General features: G+C 43.4%; 2 protein-coding genes across 5 annotated transcripts in view; one reads left to right on the top strand and one right to left on the bottom strand.

The window, feature by feature from the left end:
- Window positions 1–17,928, top strand: part of TDRD9 (tudor domain containing 9) — an 85,717-nt gene that overhangs the window by 3,705 nt on the left and 64,084 nt on the right. The window contains exons 1-2 of one of the 3 annotated variants that reach the window (XM_082216582.1): window positions 9,498–9,593; window positions 15,049–15,149. Coding sequence is in view for 2 of the 3 variants with exons in the window: in XM_082216580.1 (XP_082072706.1) it covers window positions 15,049–15,149 (101 nt within the window). In the remaining variant the exon portion in view is untranslated. Of the gene's footprint in view, window positions 1–9,497; window positions 9,594–15,048; window positions 15,150–16,317; window positions 16,417–17,928 lie in introns of those variants that run through there. The other 2 variants (XM_082216580.1, XM_082216581.1) reach the window with 2 other exon arrangements.
- Window positions 1,104–4,790, bottom strand: RD3L (RD3 like). 2 transcript variants are annotated; one of them, XM_082219992.1, is made up of 3 exons: window positions 4,043–4,790; window positions 3,088–3,394; window positions 1,104–1,951 (listed from the first exon to the last, which is right to left on the bottom strand). In XM_082219992.1, exons 2-3 carry the CDS (start codon window positions 3,384–3,386, stop codon window positions 1,654–1,656), a joined length of 597 nt encoding a protein of 198 aa, XP_082076118.1. In that variant the 5' UTR covers window positions 3,387–3,394; window positions 4,043–4,790; the 3' UTR covers window positions 1,104–1,653. The 2 variants fall into 2 exon arrangements, with proteins under 2 accessions (XP_082076118.1, XP_082076117.1); XM_082219991.1 differs by having other exon boundaries at window positions 4,035–4,788.

The following is a 17,928-nucleotide window of genomic DNA, read 5'->3' as shown; positions in this document are numbered from 1 at the left end:
GTTGGATTCAAGATGCAGCCTTGAAAACCTGCACAATTTATTATATCCTAAGCATCAGGGGCAAAAGAAATGTGTGTATGCAATAGGAAACTAAAGCCCCATTTTTACTTAAAAGCAAGTCCTATTGAATTCAGTGGGACTTCTTTTCAGGTGAAGTGGGGTTAGGATTGCAGTGTTTGCCTCTCGACTCTGACTTTGCTATCTGGTGGCATAACCCTAAAACTGCAAGCGTGTCAGTTGCTGTTCCGTAATGGTGGGAGTTAAATTTAGCTTGGATATGTTTGCGGAAAAGTCAATTCTGGCAACTATTTTCATTGATTTTCTGCTCTACTTATGTCAGTTGTGGCCACAGTTCCCACATGTCAGTTTCAAGCTATTGGGGGGGGGACCACCCTTCTGCATGACCCCCCACAACAAATGCTTGAGGGGAAAAGCATATATTGAAGTGTTTAAAAACCACAGACTAACAACATGTATATGAAAACAAGCAAGATTGGAGTGTTTATATGTATGTATCCCAAGTTGGTTTGTTTTTAGATCTAACCAGGAATTTTACTGTATAGGGAACCTTTTTCTTCAGAAAAATTCTGTAGGCTGTAGGTAATCAGACTTATCAAATCTGTCATCCACTTTTTAACCCCACACTGCAGCATAGGACTTGTGGTTTATTTCCACTTCGTGCCCCCCCCCCTTAGGTATTTTTCTACTTTAGGATGACTAGAAGCAGAGAAGATCAGAGCTCTTAAATTTGTTACACAGTGGAAGTGCTGCATCGTTCTTACACAACTATTAACAGTAGTAAATGAGTGCTGTCTTTGATTTTTTTCTTTCCCTGCCTCTCTCATTGAAAAAGCAAATAGTGGTGTCCATTGTTTTGTGATTTGCCTTATACCAGAGTGGTTCCTATCTGCTGAAGACCAACATTATAAATAAGAGTGCAGGAAAGGCTGTTTAATTTTTCCCTTTTTTACTGTTGAGTTTTCATTTCAGAGAGTAAATGACTTACTTTGGAAAAGATTGCATGCCTGCCGACCACAGAACAATCTCCCCTTCCCCTTTGCTATTGCTTTTCATCATAATAATAATAATAATAATAATAATAATAATAATAATAATAATATATTATTTATACCTTGCCCATCTGGCTGGGTTTCCCCAGCCACTCTGGGCGGCTTCCAACAAAATATTAAAATACAGTAGTCCATCAAACATTAAAAGCTTCCCTAAACAGGGCTGCCTTCAGATTTCTTCTAAAAGTCTGGTAGTTGTTCTCTAACATAATTTATTATTTATACAGTGATTTCATTTTTAAAATATTGCAAACTGAAGTTTTCTACCGTACATGCTTATAGGAACATTATGAACAGCATACTTCAGACATCTCATTAAAAAAGTCTACTCTACAGTATGGATTGGGCTAGGAAGGTTCTTTTACACAACATGGTTAGCTAGCAAAACAGTAGAAAGAGGCTGGCATTCTAATTATCCTAAGAACTGTAAATTATATGCAAGTTGTAACAGGTTTAACATTCTGAATTTGCAGCAATGGGGCTGGAGTGGTGTAAAATTTTGTGATTTCTTCAGAGTTGTTGAATCTTGCTGAAAGCTGGTAACCGAGGGACATCAGAGGCAACCTTGGGAAGAGAGGGAAACTTAACTTGATGGGTAGTAATAGGGAAGATTCCAAATTCTGTGGGAGAAAGTTGGAAACATGCCCTGTGTGTTCTTGTCAACGTAACTAGATACAGTCGGGATCTCCTCTTTGTCTGTTTTGCCTGAGTTGTCGCCAGGTGCTGCAAAGTGCATGGAGCAATTTGTATTCCAAACGTCAGCCAGCTGCTCCTGTTGAGCCTCTCTCTCCAGATTGGTTAGGAACTCTTTTAAAACTTGCTTGAATATGTACACAATTTCCCAAGGTAAAACGTCGTTTTCTGCCAGAACCTCACGGAATCTAGAAAGAAGAGGGGGGAAAACCTCAAACAACCTGAAATCTAAGGTTGATTCCAGACAACTTTTTTAAAAATTAATTTTTAATTTTTAAAATTAATTTAATTCTGATTCCTTTGCTGGGTATTGCATGGAAGGGAATTTCCAGTAGATTTTCCCTATCACTTATTGCAAAAGTCTGATGTTTTGGGGAAGTGGTTTTGTTGCCTGATACCTAGTTTGCTGGTATGTGCCTATCACTTCTATCTCTTTTGTTTTTGGTGGCAGTGGAGAAAGGTGTTCTGTCCTTTTTGTGGTTGCTTTCTAAATACACCATCAAGAAACAGGGAGGAATGGCGCTTGTAATGCATATTGATGTCATATAACAGTGGAAGCTATTCTGCTCCCCCTTCCCATATTAAGCTGTCTGAGCAAGCTGATTCAAACTGACGTTGCCCTGCAGTCTTTTACTGGGCTCAAAAAGAGAGCATAGGATTGTTCTGATTTTCTTTTTTGAATTCCTATACACTGCCTGTGGGTGAAAAGTTGTATGTATAGAATTAGGAATGTTTTAATGGAGAGCTTTTAATAGGCTGCTTTTGTGAGTCGCACATGTTGGCTTTACCAACATGTGTATGAATTTGGATCGTGACTCACTAGTTTCACAACCACAACGATAGCAAGGAAATTTTAAGCTATACACACTGGGGAAAAGGGTAGTTCATACATATGCCGATACGTATCATGTCTAGCAAAAATAGTGCATGCACCTGATTTTTAAATAATAAAGACCTTTTAATAGGCATTGAATTTGCATAGCAAAGCTAAAGTTTTGTTTCTAGAAGGCTTTAGCATAGACGTTTTGTTCATCACATTCAGGGAACAGATAAACATTGAAAGTTACATCAACCAGCATTTAACTTGTGCAGTTAAATTTGCCAAAATCTCTCCTATGCACACTTGGCTTGAGGTGACCCATTGAACTTTGAGGGACTTCGGAATAAGCTAAGGCTAGAGTCCAGAGCATACTTGCAATGAACCATGTAACCACGCTGAGGACTATCTACCTGGGGTTTACTTTCCAGAAGCATTATTAAGTCTTTACAGTACTTGATTTTTTGCAGACGTTTATGTGATGCTAGGTCAATAAAACGGTGTTACCTGCTGAGAATGATTCCAGTTTGGCACGGTTGGATTTGGGAGCAAAGGACTTCAAGCTGTCTTTGTTCAGTCGCTGGGATAGTTATCGGAGGAGTTTGCTGGCTCTTCAGCCAGTTGTAATCCACACTAGTTTTCTGAACTTTTTGTTCATTTTCTATCTCCTGTATCAGGCGCTCACGTTCCTTGAGGTGCCATTTCAATTCCCTCAGGAGAGTCTTGGTCACAACTTCTGAGCCAGGGTACTGTCCGGTTTTATAAGAATAGTTTTTTGGCCATTTCATCCAGCCAAAGAATGGCATTTTGGCAGCTATTTAAAAAGATGAGAGAGAAGGTTCTTTATTCAGGTTTGTTCGGTGCAGTTACAACATTCATAAATTACCACACAATCTGACTCATGGAGGTGGCAATTCTATACACACTTTACCTGGGACCAAGGCCCATTGAACTCAGTGGGCCTTGTACCTGAGTAGACATATATAGGATCACACTATTTGGTAACAATCTGGACATATAAGCTTGCTCCCCCTTTAAAACCAATTGGACTCAAACATGTTTGGATTGGGTCAGATTATGCTGTGTGTGTGTGTTTATGTGTAAGCTTTTTGCACTATATGAGCTAGGCAAAGCCCAAAAAACTTAACAAATGTACCGTAATCTTTTAAAACAGAGATAGAAAAGTTTTTCCACTGAATTTAATGGTTCCAGTTATTAAGATATGCATGTACATAACATGAATACATACACACATTTGGATGCCTACAGTTTACTAAACTCTTAGAAATCTGGAAGTACAGATCACTACCCTTCCCATGCAAGACATTGGTCGTTTCTGAGGCTTCTATATCCTTGTTTGTTTTGTTTTTAGTCAATACAATTTCTAAAGTCAATACAACTACAGTACTGTGCTTTTAATTTTCATTTTGTAAGTTTTGAGTGAAATGACTCACCTACTTACTGTACTTATTGAAAGGCGTATCTTTCCCCGATGTGGCTGTGTACGAGTTTTGCTCGACGTGAAGGCTGTTTATTCCAGCATAGTTCCCTTTTACAGGCAGTTGCACATTCTGTAAAAAAGCAGACAAGCATTCCTCACTCTACCCACTTGAGAAAGGAGCACTGAAGATGGCACATTCATCTTTTTGCATCCTTTTCCAGCTTCTGTGGTTGCTTAATTTGCTGCTTCTTACATTAGAGAGAGCCTGTGCACTTGGACGTGGATCCTTCCGAAATTCTTCTCCCAAAGTCCATTCAGGGCTTCTGCCTTTTAGACAGTTTTGTCTTGAGCAGTAGTTGATCTGTTGTGTGGGCTTAAAAAATAAAGGCAAGGACGAGGATTTCAGAAGCTTGTTACAGCTGCGATATGCATCCAAAGTTATTGTCGGTAGCTGGACGAACAACGATGGTCTGAAGTCATGCCAGATGTGCTTCTAGCTAAAGTTAAGACTGTCGGTCGGATGATGCGATGCTTGGATGTGCATAGCTGTAGGTCACAGTTTGGCGCTCTATTTCTATGCCTGTAGTGCTCTAAAAATAACCACGTTGCTTTCGTTGTCGAACTAAACTTTCAGGCCATTTTGATGCTGGATTTCCCCCCCCCCTTTTGTCCCCTCCTGTTAGACTTGTGGTAGAGGAAGAGGAGGACAGGTCAGAGCAGCTGCTCTGTTTTACCTATCCACAGTTAACACACACACACATATATAACAAACCAATACAGCCTTGCGATAGCTCATCTCAACTGGATTTGTGCCAGTTGGGGGCTACTTGCACGGCCGCATACAGAGAGAGATTCCTAGTCTATACTTCCCCTGATTAAATTAATCTCTTAGTATTTGCGTAGTTCTTATTTATAGTCCGCAGCTGTTAACGGTTTTGTGGGTTTTTTTTTTTTAACATGATGAAGGTATTTAAAGAAGCACCTCCAATAAGCCATGAGAAACTTGGTTTTGAAAAATAAAAATCCTAGCTAGGACTTGGAAGTAAATGCACGTAGCATTAGCCTAGGATGAGGCAGTCTTCAGTATGTCCACCTATCTCAGTGTTGTCTTCTCTGCTTGGCAGTGGCCTTCCAGATCTCAAGCATAGAGAGAGAGCTTTCTTATCCTTGGCTTACCTGTTTTGTTCAAAAGGGGATGCCCAGAAACCTGTGAGCTTTCTGCGACCAAAACACGATCTTAACTATTGAATGATGGCCCCCTCCAAGAAACCTAGATCCCCAGCTCTTTTAAGAAACAATAGCCAGGTCTTATTGCAGACTTTTCTCCTCCATTACGTGAATATGACTTCTTCCTTAGTCTGCCTTTGCTGACTGGCTGATTGGGGAGGGGAGAAATACCCCCTTTCAAGATTCATTATATGTGTTGTTCGTGCAAAAAGTCTTAAACGGCCGTTTTGCCAAACCTTTTATTTCATTTCCTACCATAAACCTGAACAGAAAGTGTAGAATACAAGTCTGTTCTGTTTTTCCCTCCCACTGCTGTAATTTCCAGTGACAATATTCTCTTTTATAAGTGTTGGTCTCGCCCAGCCAGCCCCCTTCCCCCTCCGTTGTGTTGTATTGAACTGCTTCGTGTGGTAGAACGGCCATGCAGATCTGGCCTGGATGTCATGCAATATAAAGGGTGATGTGTGTGGCTGTTATTAAAGCCGATGTTACTTATATGTTGGAAAAATTCAGGTGTCAGTATTAATCATCCTCAATAGCGAGGCTTTCACATTGCATTGTGTTTGGGGCAGTACAAAAAATAAAACCCACAAAAAAACGGGGAAGAGACTGGACTTGCAATGGCACAACTGCCTTTGCAAAATTTCCGACGGAATTAAAATGTTCCCTGCCAAATTTTCTCCAGCGGATTTGCCAGGTCCCTGCACTCTTTTTTATTTTTATTTTTCTAAAAACAAAAAAAGAAACCTGTACTGCAACTAGAAAGTTCTTTTTATAAAAAACAACAGCCAAAAAACCCACCCTGTTACAGATTCCCTTGGAGAATGCGATTCTTCTGCAAAAGGACTGAGTAAATTCTGTAACCTGTATGTTCGGTGAGCAATCTGCTGGAGATATTAGGCTTGCTTAAAATGTCTATAGTGTGGGGAGAAATTGTAAATGTCTGGCATTCCTCCCTCCCTCCATGGCTGGATGCAGCAAAGCAAAGCTCAGGTAGGAATTTAGTTTGACAGACCTGCTGCGTTGGCATAAGTGCTAATGCTTCCATGGAAAAACTGGATTCTCTTCTCCACACACCCCTATGTATTTTCATAGGTAGGTAGTTTATTTAAGAATGTGCTAACTAATAATGAAATAATATAGTTGTGTGAATTCAAATGGATTCTCTCTTTGCACCTCACATTCCCAAAATTGATCCTGACGTGACACCCAGACTGTTATACCATGCTGGCTTTTGGGTGATTTAGCACCCTTTTTGTGTGGGGAGGGGTGGGTGAAATAGCTGTAATCTCTTTTTGTAATGGCCCTGTTGCCATGTGGTCACAACCAGGAGGACATTACTGAAAGTGACTCTCTGCTGTGCAACGATACTCTGCCTTCTCCAAATGTGTTTCGATGCAACTTTTGCTAAGTTTGCTTGTGCTATTTGGTCCCGAAACGAACAGACAAAAAGTTCTGAAATCTGCAGAGCAGGCAGATTTAGACTTGCTACGATCTTGGTGTCCCTCCCTTGTTTCAGATAAAGTGATGCTCTCTTGTAGCACATTATGAAGAAAACAGCTCTGCTTGATCTCAGCTGGCAAATGACTCATGGCCTGAAGTATTAACTTAAGATTTCTTTATTTTTTTTATCTGGAGTAGTAAGTAGAGCTGGCCTCCTTACTTACATAAGGCTTCCTTTCTGTCTTTGTTGCTTTTTAAAGACATATATGCTATATTAACTGTACTAGTTGGAGGCTTTTAATTAGTATTCATTATAGTTGTGCAGGCACCATCACTTGGTGGTAGAATCTGTGCCTAGAAAGCCATTGTGGTCTAGTGGTTAGAGCATTGGACTAGGACCTGGGAGGCTGGGGTTCAACTCTGTACTCAGCAGTGAAGCTCATAGGGTGACCTTGGGCCAGTCACTGCCTCTTAGGCTAACCTACCTCACTGGGTTGTTGTGTGGGAATCCAATTTCTCCTTGGAGGAGAAAGTGGGATATAAAAGCAGCCATTAAATAGCATTTTTAATAAGGGTGTTTCCCAGTGTCCTATTTATCGGGCTTTTGTGACTATTTGTGATTGTGATGGTATCAGGGTGGTCATACATGATCCCACTTTTAGTGCTGTTAGTTCCTGGAAGAGTTTTAGGGCAGTCACACTGCTTCATTTCCAATCAGCGTGTATCCCGTATCTTCTTGCTGAAATCCCGTAACCTTTTATAGGTCTGGTGTTGCGTACAACTGCATCAGAGGGGTGAAGTCGTTAAGTTTTTATTATACAGTCACCAGCGCTTTTTACTCAAGAGAAACCATCAGCAGTTTCTTCTGTGGCCTTTCTAGGTGCGATCTAAACCACTGGTGGTCTGTGGCCTGTGAATTTTAAAACTCACTGGACTAATTATTAATGGAGGCATTAAAACTCTTCAGTACAATTCCTATGTCAGAATGACCCCTAGTAGTCATATTTAGGGCTTATGATTGACATGTCTTGGCTATGTGCTGGAGCTGCTTTAGGCATCCAGCTGAAAGCCTGGACATGACAGCTGACTGACAAGGTTAAGTTGATGGCCATCTCATTTGTGGGGGGTGGGTTGCAGGCTTTCTAATGTACAAATGTGAGATTGCCCTTCAAGAGAACTCTTTAGCTGCCAAGGGGTACTCTTTCTATATATTTTTCACATTCAGAAGCGAAGCAAGGGGTGTTCACCTGAGTTGTGATGGATTTCTCTCTTCCCCCTCCTCAAAACAAACCTTCACTTAAATGATGCTGTGGTCCTTTCCAGGGAAAAAATGAGAATGATAGGCAAGACTCAACTGATAAACTAAGGTCAGAATTTTGTGAAATAAAATGGCTGTGAGATCAGGGAATACTGAAAGTCATTCTGGCCCTAGAAGAAGTGACTGAGCAGGTTGAATGCAAGGCCTGTAAAAGGCACACCTTTTGTACATAGCTTGTATAGTTAGCACTGAACACCCCCCCCCCTTTTTGGGTTAAGAATTTAGATTTTATTCTGCGGTTCTACATAGTCTTCAATATTTATAACTGTTAAGCCCAAAGCTTTGAAATTCTGAAAAGGTACGCGTCATGCTAGTTAATGCAGTGGCGCATTAAGGTTTTTGAATTAATGAGTTTTCCATTCCCCCCTTTCCTTTCCCGAATCAGCCTATTTCGGTAGCTGAATTCAAGCATCTTCCAGTTTTGAATGCTACCTTGTCTACTAAAGGAAAGGCCACAGCCCCTGTGAATGTCGTTTATATTGGCTGAAAACTCTTTTCAGCGAGTGTAATAATAATAATAATAATATACATACTAATACATACCATTTCCCACTGTGACCAGCCAGAAGACTTGGGAAGGCAACAAACAGGACATAGTTGAATGGTGGCACTCCCGTAGTATGTAGTGAAGGCCACAGACTTTGATCGCTTTAACGGAGGGCTAGATTAATTTCATGGATGAGGTTTTCAGTGGCCACTAGCTAAGACAGGTGTGTACTTCCGCCAATATCAGAGGTGGCATTTGTCACTGAATATCAGTTTTTAGGGAAGGTTGTTGGGGAGAATGCTGTTCCTTGCAGGTTTCCTATTGGGAAATTTGGTTGGTCACTGTGAGGACAGGAATCTGAACTAGCTAGCTGGGACCTTGGCTTGATCCAGCAGGAGGAGTCTTCTTTTAGGAGCAAAAGAGCATTCTCTTGTGTTCTCCAGTGGCTGATGGTTCAGAGACCTGCTGCCATTGCCTGGTACACAGTGCTTTTTTCTTCTTCTGGTGGAATGTGCCGGAACCCAGTTCTGACATATTTTTTTGGCCCCTGCCTTGCGCCACCGCCACCTTTGCCATCTTCCCTGCCTTGAGTGTTTGCACCCCGGAGCATGGTGGGGAGTGATGGTGATGCAAGCGGCGCAAAGCACAGCGGGAGATGCGACGTTGCTAGGCTGCCCACACACACACGTCAAAAGCAAAGCAAAAGTATCGCTGCCGGATTTGGCTCCTGCAACCCTGCGTAGCACCACCAGGTGTTCTTTACCAAAGAAGGCAACAAGATGGAGTTGCAGAATAATTGATGCTGAAAGAGTGAACGTTTTACCAATCAGAAACTGCGAGGGGCGGGTGTTTGGGGTGGGCGGGGGCTCTTTCAGGAAGAGCATCAGGAGCCAATCAAGAAAGGAAGCTGTCGGCCAGTAGGCTAAAGTAAGGCAAGTGTGGGCAACACCATATCAGCGTACTGTGTTGATCATCCTTTTCGTGATGCGCTGATTTGAGGGGCGAAACAATCTGAATCTCCCTATAAGATGGTATAGCCCAGCATTTAGTCATGTGATTTTGGTTTCAAGATGGTGGCGACATTGGCGACTATGGCGGTGAGCTCCGGCACTTCTTTTTCTGGAAAACGCTACTAGTACACATTTAAAGTACAGTGGTACCTCGGGTTACATACGCTTCAGGTTACAGACTCCGCTAAGGATGAGAACAGAAATCGTGCTCCGGTGGCACAGCAGCAGCAGGAGGCCCCATTAGCTAAAGTGGTGCTTCAGGTTAAGAACAGTTTCAGGTTAAGAACGGACCTCCGGAATGAATTAAGTACTTAACCTGAGGTACCACTGTAGTAGTAGTAGTGATGATGATGATGATGATGATGATGATGATGATGATAATAACATAATATTTATGCCCCATCCACCTGGCTGAGTTTCCCCAGCTATGCTGGGCGGCTTACAGCATGTAAAAAATGACTTCATAAAACATAAAAGTCAGATAGTTGTTTATTTCCTTGACATCTGATGGGGGGGTGTGTGTTCCACAGGGCAGGCACCACGACCGAGAAGGCCCTCAGCCTGCACTCCAGATGGAGCTGGTAGATAGCTGCCCCGGACACAGAGTTGACCTGCGCCCTCATGGACAGCTGTGAGTCCAAAATGACTCCCAGGCTGCATACCTGCTCCTTCAGGGGTACAGTTGCCCCATTCAGGACCAGGGAGTCCTCCACACCTGCCTGCCCCCTGTTCCCCCAAAGCAGTACTTCTGTCTTGTCAGGATTCAACCTCAATCTGTTAGACGCCATCCAACCGCCTCCAGACACTCACACAGGGCCTTCACTGGTTCCAATTTGAAAGAGAGGTAGAGCTGGGTATCATCCGCAGACTGATGAACACCCAGCCCAGACCCCCTGATGATCTCTCCCAGCGGCTGCATGTAGGTGTTAAAAAGCATGGAGGAGAGGACAGAACCCTGAGGCACCTCACTCATCCCCCAACACCAAAGTAAATTAATCAAAAGGAAAACAACATTTTTGCCTCTCTTTGTCTCTGGCTCCCCCTACTGTTGAACTTCTGCCCAATCAGTCTCAATAAGCACCTGCTTCCCTGGCAGGTAAGTGCACCTCATTGTAAGCTTGGGGAAGGGCAAATTTGACACGGGGCATCCACTTTCAGCAGTGACCTCACACTGCGCATAACATTGTCGTTCAGCCCTTCGCCAGCTATAACTGAAGCAGCTGTGAGGGATGAGGAAGACACTGGTGCTGGAATGGGGGCAGTGTTTGTAAGAGCATCCATACAGATGAAAGCACAACCTCTGGGTTGATTGATGCTGGCATCAGTATTAAGTAAAACCCCTAGTCTCTTGCTAACAAAAACATTGATGTAGGGATGGAGAATTGGGTATTAAAGTGGAAAAATAAGGGCCTCAGAAATATCCAGGCTTGTGGAAGATGGGATGCTGTCACAAGTGCTTGCGTTCAGAGTTACGACTTCCAGTGGCTTTGGTACATCTTACTGCTTCCACTTAAATTTCCATTGTTCATGTGCTGCCTTAGCACCCTGTCACTTTGTATTATCGGGAGCATTATAGGTCAAGACCAGCCATCTTGTATGTTGAAAATTCTGTGTTAGAATAGCTAATCCCACGACATGTTTTTTATATTTTAAGTTCTGGCGATTAATGGATTTGGTGTAGGTTTTCGTTCAGTCTTCAATTGGTGGGGGGAACCATGTACTGTATAATGAGATAAGACTGCAATGTCTCTATTCAGACCAGGTCTCTCCATGGTTTTAATTCAGCAACTTCTCTTTCCAGTCCATTTCTGAAATTCTTTTGTAATAAGACAGCTACTTTTTACTATGTTAGTTGCTTTTCTTAAAAGCTAACTCAAAGTGACCTACATTAAAATCAGTTAAAAACAACAACGAAAACTTTAAAAAAAGAAAGTCAAATGAAGGACTGGAAACACAGCTAAACCAAAAGGCAGGGCTACAAGTCCTGCCCTGCTAAAAGAGGCCACAATGCCATCCTTCAAATTAAGGGCTAGGAGGCTGGGAGAAAAGAAAAGCCTTTGCCTGGTACCTGAGACTGGACAAAGATGGCTCTGGGTGTGCCTCCCCATCAGTGGTGTAGCGTGGGTTGTCAGCACCCGGGGCAAGGCAAGTAATTTGCGCCCCCTAACCCGTGGACTTGCGCCCCCTAACCCTAACCCCCAGATGTTGCGTCCGGTGCGGCCGGCCCCCCCTGCACCCCCCACGCTACGCCACTGCTCCCCATGGAGAGTTTTCACAAGCAGGAGACCACCACTGGAAAATCCCCCTTTTTTGTTGCCATCCTCCAAACCTCACATGAAGAGGGGCCTCCACAGGGTCTAGGTTGGTTCATGTGGGGAGGCACTGTCCTTGCAGATAAGGCTTCATGGGTAAAAACCAGTGCCAGAATTGGTGTTAATATGTTCTGACTATCCTGCCATAATTTGCCAGCTGCAGTTTCCATACTGTCTTCAAGGGCAGCTCAACATGTAAATGCCTTGCAGTAGTCCAGCCTAGAAGTTACCAGAGCATAGACAGCAGAGGTTAGGCTTCTTCTGTCCACATAGGGCAGGGGTCAGCAAACTTTTTCAGCAGGGGGCCGGTCCACTGTCCCTCAGACCTTGTGGGGGGCCGGACTATATTTTGAGGAAAAAACGAACAATTTCCTGTGCCCCACAAATTCATTTTAAATAAAAGGACACATTCTACTCATGTAAAAACACCAGGCAGGCCCCACAAATAACCCAGAGATGCATTTTAAATAAAAGGACACATTCTACTCATGTAAAAATGTGCTGATTCACAGACCGTCTGTGGGCTGGATTGAGAAGGCGATTGGGCCGGATCCGGCCCCCGGGCCTTACTTTGCCTGCCCATGACGTAGGGGCACAGCTGGAGCCACAAGTGGGAGCCACTGAGGTCACTTGGATCTGGATCCTACAAGCTACGTACCTGCTCCTTCGGGAGGAGTGTAACCCCATCTTGAGCAGGCTGCCTCCCATCCATCTGGTCTAGGGAGCAATCAGCACCTCAGTCTTGTCTGGATTAAGCTTTCGTTTATTGGCTCTTCAACTTCTTCCACAGCAACTTCTTGCAGTGAGGTTGTTTCAGAGCCGCAAAGTCTTCTGGCTTTTGGATGAGAAATCGTTAAAGATAATAGAAATGCTTCATATACAGTGGTGCCTTGCAAGACGAAAAGAATCCGTTCTGTGATTCTCTTCGTCTAGCGGTTTTTTCGTCTTGTGAAGCAAGCCCACTGACGGATTAGCGCTATTAGCGGCTTTTAGCGGCTTTTAGCAGCTTATCTGCTGACCGGATCAGCTGATAAGCGGCTTAGCGGCTTAGAAAAAAAGGGGGGGAGGGAAAAAACCAGCAGGAACTCGCAGGACATTGTCGTCTTGCTAAGCAAGCCCATAGGAAATTCGTTTTGCGAAGCACCTCCAAAACGGAAAACTCTTCCATCTAGCGAGTTTTCCGTCTTGCGAGGCATTCGTCTTGCAGGGCACCACTGTACTGGGATGCTCCCTGTTTTTCATTGTGTGCAGTTGTTGTGACCATCTCTTGTATAGCATAATAAAAATTGTAACACAGATGTTTAAGAAATGAGAGTGTTATAGCAGTGTCATTTGTAATATCCCTCTCCTTGCTTTTGAGATATGTGTGATGTATATATGTGAAATATGTACATATTTATGTGTCTCTGTGGTTTCCTTTGTATGGGTTCAGTTCTCTCCCCCCCCCCCATTTTGCTGGCATTGGCTCACAACCTTTTCTGAGGTCATTTCATAGCTTTAAGTCAGGGAAGACCTTTTGAAATCCCTGAATTCATTTAAAGCCTAACGTGTTGTTGTGGGAGTATATTTAGTACAAATGTGCCAATTATTTTTAGTGTTAAATGGTGTTTCCCTCCCAGTAATTCCTCTGAAGGGACAAGCTGGCATTCCTTTCGTTAATTTGATGTTATTTTTGTGGTTAGTGCTTAATAGCTATTTCTTGATACCAGCAAGCAAGCAGGCAAGAAAAAAAAAATAGCCTGAAGAGTTGCTTGGAAATAGTTGTAAAGCCCTTGGATTTTTGAAAAATCCCAGCCCACTCAGCAATACTCATTGGGTTAAACAAATTCTTCCTTATTATTGTATCATTTATGCCAGGATAGAAAAGAAGAGAAAATTTACTTTTGTCTTCACATAGGGTTGGCCTAAGCCAAGGCATCTTGCTGTCTGAGGCAGAAAGGCATAATATGTCCAAGACTGTTCAGGTTATTATGATACCTGAGGTATCATGACTTTAAAAATATGATGATGCTTATTATACAGTGCTACCTCGGGTTAAGTACTTAATTCGTTCCGGAGGTCCGTACTTAACCTGAAACTGTTCTTAACCTGAAGCACCACTTTAGCTAATGGGGCCTCCTGCTGCTGCTGCGTCGCCCGTGCACGATTTCTGTTCTCATCCTGAAGCAAAGTTCTTAACCTGAAGCACAATTTCTGGGTTAGCGGAGTCTGTAACCTGAAGCGTATGTAACCTGAAGTGTATGTAACCCGAGGTACCACTGTAATAATGATTGATTGCATGTAATTTCATCGTCCTTTTATGACAGTTGAAAATCACCTCAGTCTGCCTAATGGTAGGGCCGGCCCTGTGGTGCACCTTGGAGCTCAGTGTGTGATTGAGGGACCAAACTTGGTCCAGTGAGCATCCCCAGTTGCCATTTACAACTTGCTGCATCCTTCTCCATCACTTAACAGGAGTGCCTCATTTCATATCACTTCTAATTTGTATGCTACCTTTCTATATTACTATTCACAGGCTGGAACTGGTCTGTGACCGAAATAAGAAATTCATTCATTCATTACTATGCACAAGGCCCTTTACAGCAATAAAGTGTACAACAAAGAACACACATCTTCTAATAATCTGACCCAATATAAAAAGTCCCCGTTAAACATAACTTTAAAATGTGACACTTATATCAAACAAAGCAATCTTTAATAATCTATTAGAATATAATCATACGCAATAAAATCTACAGTGGTACCTTGGTAGTTGAATGCCTTAGTTGTTGAACAAATTGGCACCCGAAAGTCGCAAGTGAGTGTTATGGTTTGTGAACAGTTTTTGGCAGCCGAACATCCAACGCAACTTCCATGACTTCAAATTGGCTGCAGGAAGCTCCCGCAGCCAATTGGAAGCCGTGCCTTGGTTTTCGAACCATTTTTGGGAGTCGAACGGACTCCTGGAATGGATTAAACTTGAGAACTAAGGTACAAGTGTCCTCTCAAAGCATCGGCAAATAATTAAACAGAAATCACTCTTTACAATTACAATAAGTAACTACTAAACGATGATTGATAAAAACAACTTCAAGTCACAACACATAAAATACCACAGTACATACAAAACCACGTAGAAAGATCAAATTGCGAGACAAAGACACACAACTTGTAAAACTTTTTTAAAAATAGAGGTTTCTTTGAGTTTATGAAATAAGAGTGAGACTGTATTTTGTCTTCCCACCTGACAGAGCTCGACAGAGTGCTGGAGTTGAATATGTTGAAAGATACAGACAACTGGAGTCCGATGAACTCGATGCATCAGACAGCAGTTGGCCTCCCTGTGAACCAGGTAAAAAAAAAAATTCTCCTTAACTTTAAAGGCACCTTAGGCAGCCATGCGTAAATTGTGAGAAGGGATTGTGAGATGCTGCATTTGGGAGAGGCTGGATTAAGATCATGTATGTGAACTTGAAGTGGTGCCTAGCTGGAGTGTGTTTGTGTATATGCGCAACACTTGTGCACAAGAGTCAACAGGAGGAACTGAGCGCATATTTTCCTAGACTGAAAATGCACGATGTTCTCAGAGGTTGCTGGATTGCATTCCGCATTGTCCCTGGCTATTAACCATGTTAGCTGGGGCTGGTGGAAGTCTGGATAGCTGAGTTAGAGCATGGTGCTGATAACACCAAGGTTGCAGGTTCGATCCCTGTATGGGACAGCTGCATTTCAGGGGGTTGGACTAGATGATCCTCGGGATCCCTTCAAACGCTATGATTCTATGATAAAGTCTGGTCCCAACAACACCTGGAGCACATCAGATTGGCTATCCCTTCCCTACTGTTAAGTGCAGGCATCCCCAAACTCGGCCCTCCAGCTGTTTTGGGACTACACCTCCCATCATCCCTATCTAACAGGACCAGTGATCAGGGATGATGGGAATTGTGGTCCCAAAACATCTGGAGGGCTGGGTTTGGGGGTGCCTGGTTAAGTGTCTTCAACAGTAATTAGGGGGCAGGCAGAGTGCATTGCTCCTTCATCGTTTGCCACCCAACAGATGAACTATCTTGCATTCTGTTCAAGCATCACGTCTGCAGAAGGCCAGTTTTCTCTGGACCACGCTTTGCCACCAGCTGACCCATCACCACTGAAACTGTTATGAGGGTTTTCCTCGGGCCAAAGGAAGGGATGTAGCAATAGTTTTGGAAGCGCAGGAGGAATGATTCTCCCTTCATCCCAAGTCCATTGGAATTCTCCTGATCCCGCTCCTGAAGCAATCACAGTCGCTTATCTTTGGCATGGAGGAGGAACTTATATGCTTTCCATGGCCCACAGAACCTTTGGGACAGTTGGTTCAGTCCACAGAATCTTAAGGGCAGTTGGTTTGGTCTCCCCTTTTGTCTTTCTGCAAAGGCAAGAGGATTCTATGTTAGAAACGCCCCTTCCCTTCCTGAACCCTCAACTTCACCCATAATAACTTCACCCACAGTGGCAAACTTAGCAAAACTTGACAAGAGGTCTCAGCCCCTACCCTGAGCAAAGGTTTGGGGGTCCACCAGCTTAACCCCCCCGCCTTCTTATAATGCTACCCACTTTGCTGTGTCACAGTTCACAAGAGGGTGAGTGTTGCACTTCTGTGTGAAGAAAAAAAAAAGTGTTCCGTGGCAACCATTTGTACTGTGGAGAAATTTGTATTGGATGCCAGTATTAAGCCTGTAAAGACCCAGTGTCAACGTTTCCTCTATAGATCCTACTTAGAGCTTGGAAACAACATGAAATTCAAGATCTTGGGTGTCACCAACAAACTTCTAGGCACCTGGCAGTGAATCTCTTTGGATTTTTCCAATGCTGCCAGAACCATTTTCTCCTAGCGGCTTAAAATATCTTCCAGCATTGGTCAAATCATGCAGAGCTGTTGATGTTTCCATACTGACATCTCTGAATTTGCCAGAGGGTGGGTAGCCAGCAAGCATTGTACTGTTGTGACAGAATGCTGTAGTGTACATGAGTTTTCCCAAGGATTATATTTAGAAGAATCCTGGCCAGAAAACCTTATTACAAGGAGGAGAAGCGTATTACTGCTCATTAGGGGCACAATATAGCTGAAGTTAATCACCTTTAAATGCCATTGACCTTGGTGGAAGGGGGCTGATTGTTAAGACTAGTTGCATTTGGAATCACAGAATCATAGAATTGTAGCATTGGGAGGGACCCCAAGGGTCATCTAGTCCAACTCTCTGCAATGCAGGAATCTCAAAGCCTACATGGCAGATGGCCACCCAACCCGGGCAACAGCACAGTGGCCCAAGTTGCACATTCATGTCAGCAGTGAAATGCAGGAAGTCTTTAAAGGTAAAGGACCCCTGACAGTTCAGTACAGTCGTGGACAACTCTGGGGTTGCAGCGCTTATCTCGCTTTACTGGCCGAGGGAGCCGACGTTGGTCTGTAGACAGTTTTTCTGGGTCATGTGGCCAGCATGACTAAGCCACTTCTAGCGAAACCAGAGCAGCGCACGGAAACGCCGTTTACCTTCCCGCTGGAGCGGTACCTATTTACCTACTTACTTTGACATGCTTTTGAACTGCTAGGTTGGCAGGAGCTGGGACCGAGCAACGGAAGCTCACCCTGTCATGGGGATTCGAACCGCCAACCTTCTGATCGGCAAGCCCTAGGCTCAGTATTTCCTGTTAACATCCCATAACAGTCTGGTGTGTGCCCTCAGCTTTCTCATCTCAGCAGAGAAGAGGTTAGGAAGTGGTTTACTTCCAAGTGAGTTGTTGGCAACTCCCAATTTCTCTTTCTGTCTTTGAAGCTATAGAGAATCTCAGACATGGGACTATGACCGGTTGAGGGAGAGATGTTTTTTTAGTAAGCCTTCAGGTCTTCCCATAAGCAAGGACTTGCTCTGACCCTCCTTAGAAGCTTAGCCGCATGGACAATAGCTGAATGGTGTAAACATGACCACTCTCTGATTCTGTGAGTTTTCTTCTTCCTTTGCTGTGTTTCACAAGAGAGAGGTTACCAGAGCATGGGCAAAAGAAAAAAGTTAGGCTATCCCTGTCCAGATAAAGGCACTGCTGGGCCACCAGCCAAATCTGATGGATGTATGGTTGAAGTATTACACTGAAGT

The sequence above is a fragment of the Podarcis vaucheri genome, assembly GCF_965113315.1.
Source record: "Podarcis vaucheri genome assembly, chromosome: 1".
Taxonomy (NCBI): domain Eukaryota; kingdom Metazoa; phylum Chordata; class Lepidosauria; order Squamata; family Lacertidae; genus Podarcis; species Podarcis vaucheri.
Note: the sequence above shows the minus strand (reverse complement) of the source record. Positions and strands in the feature narration are given on the sequence as shown.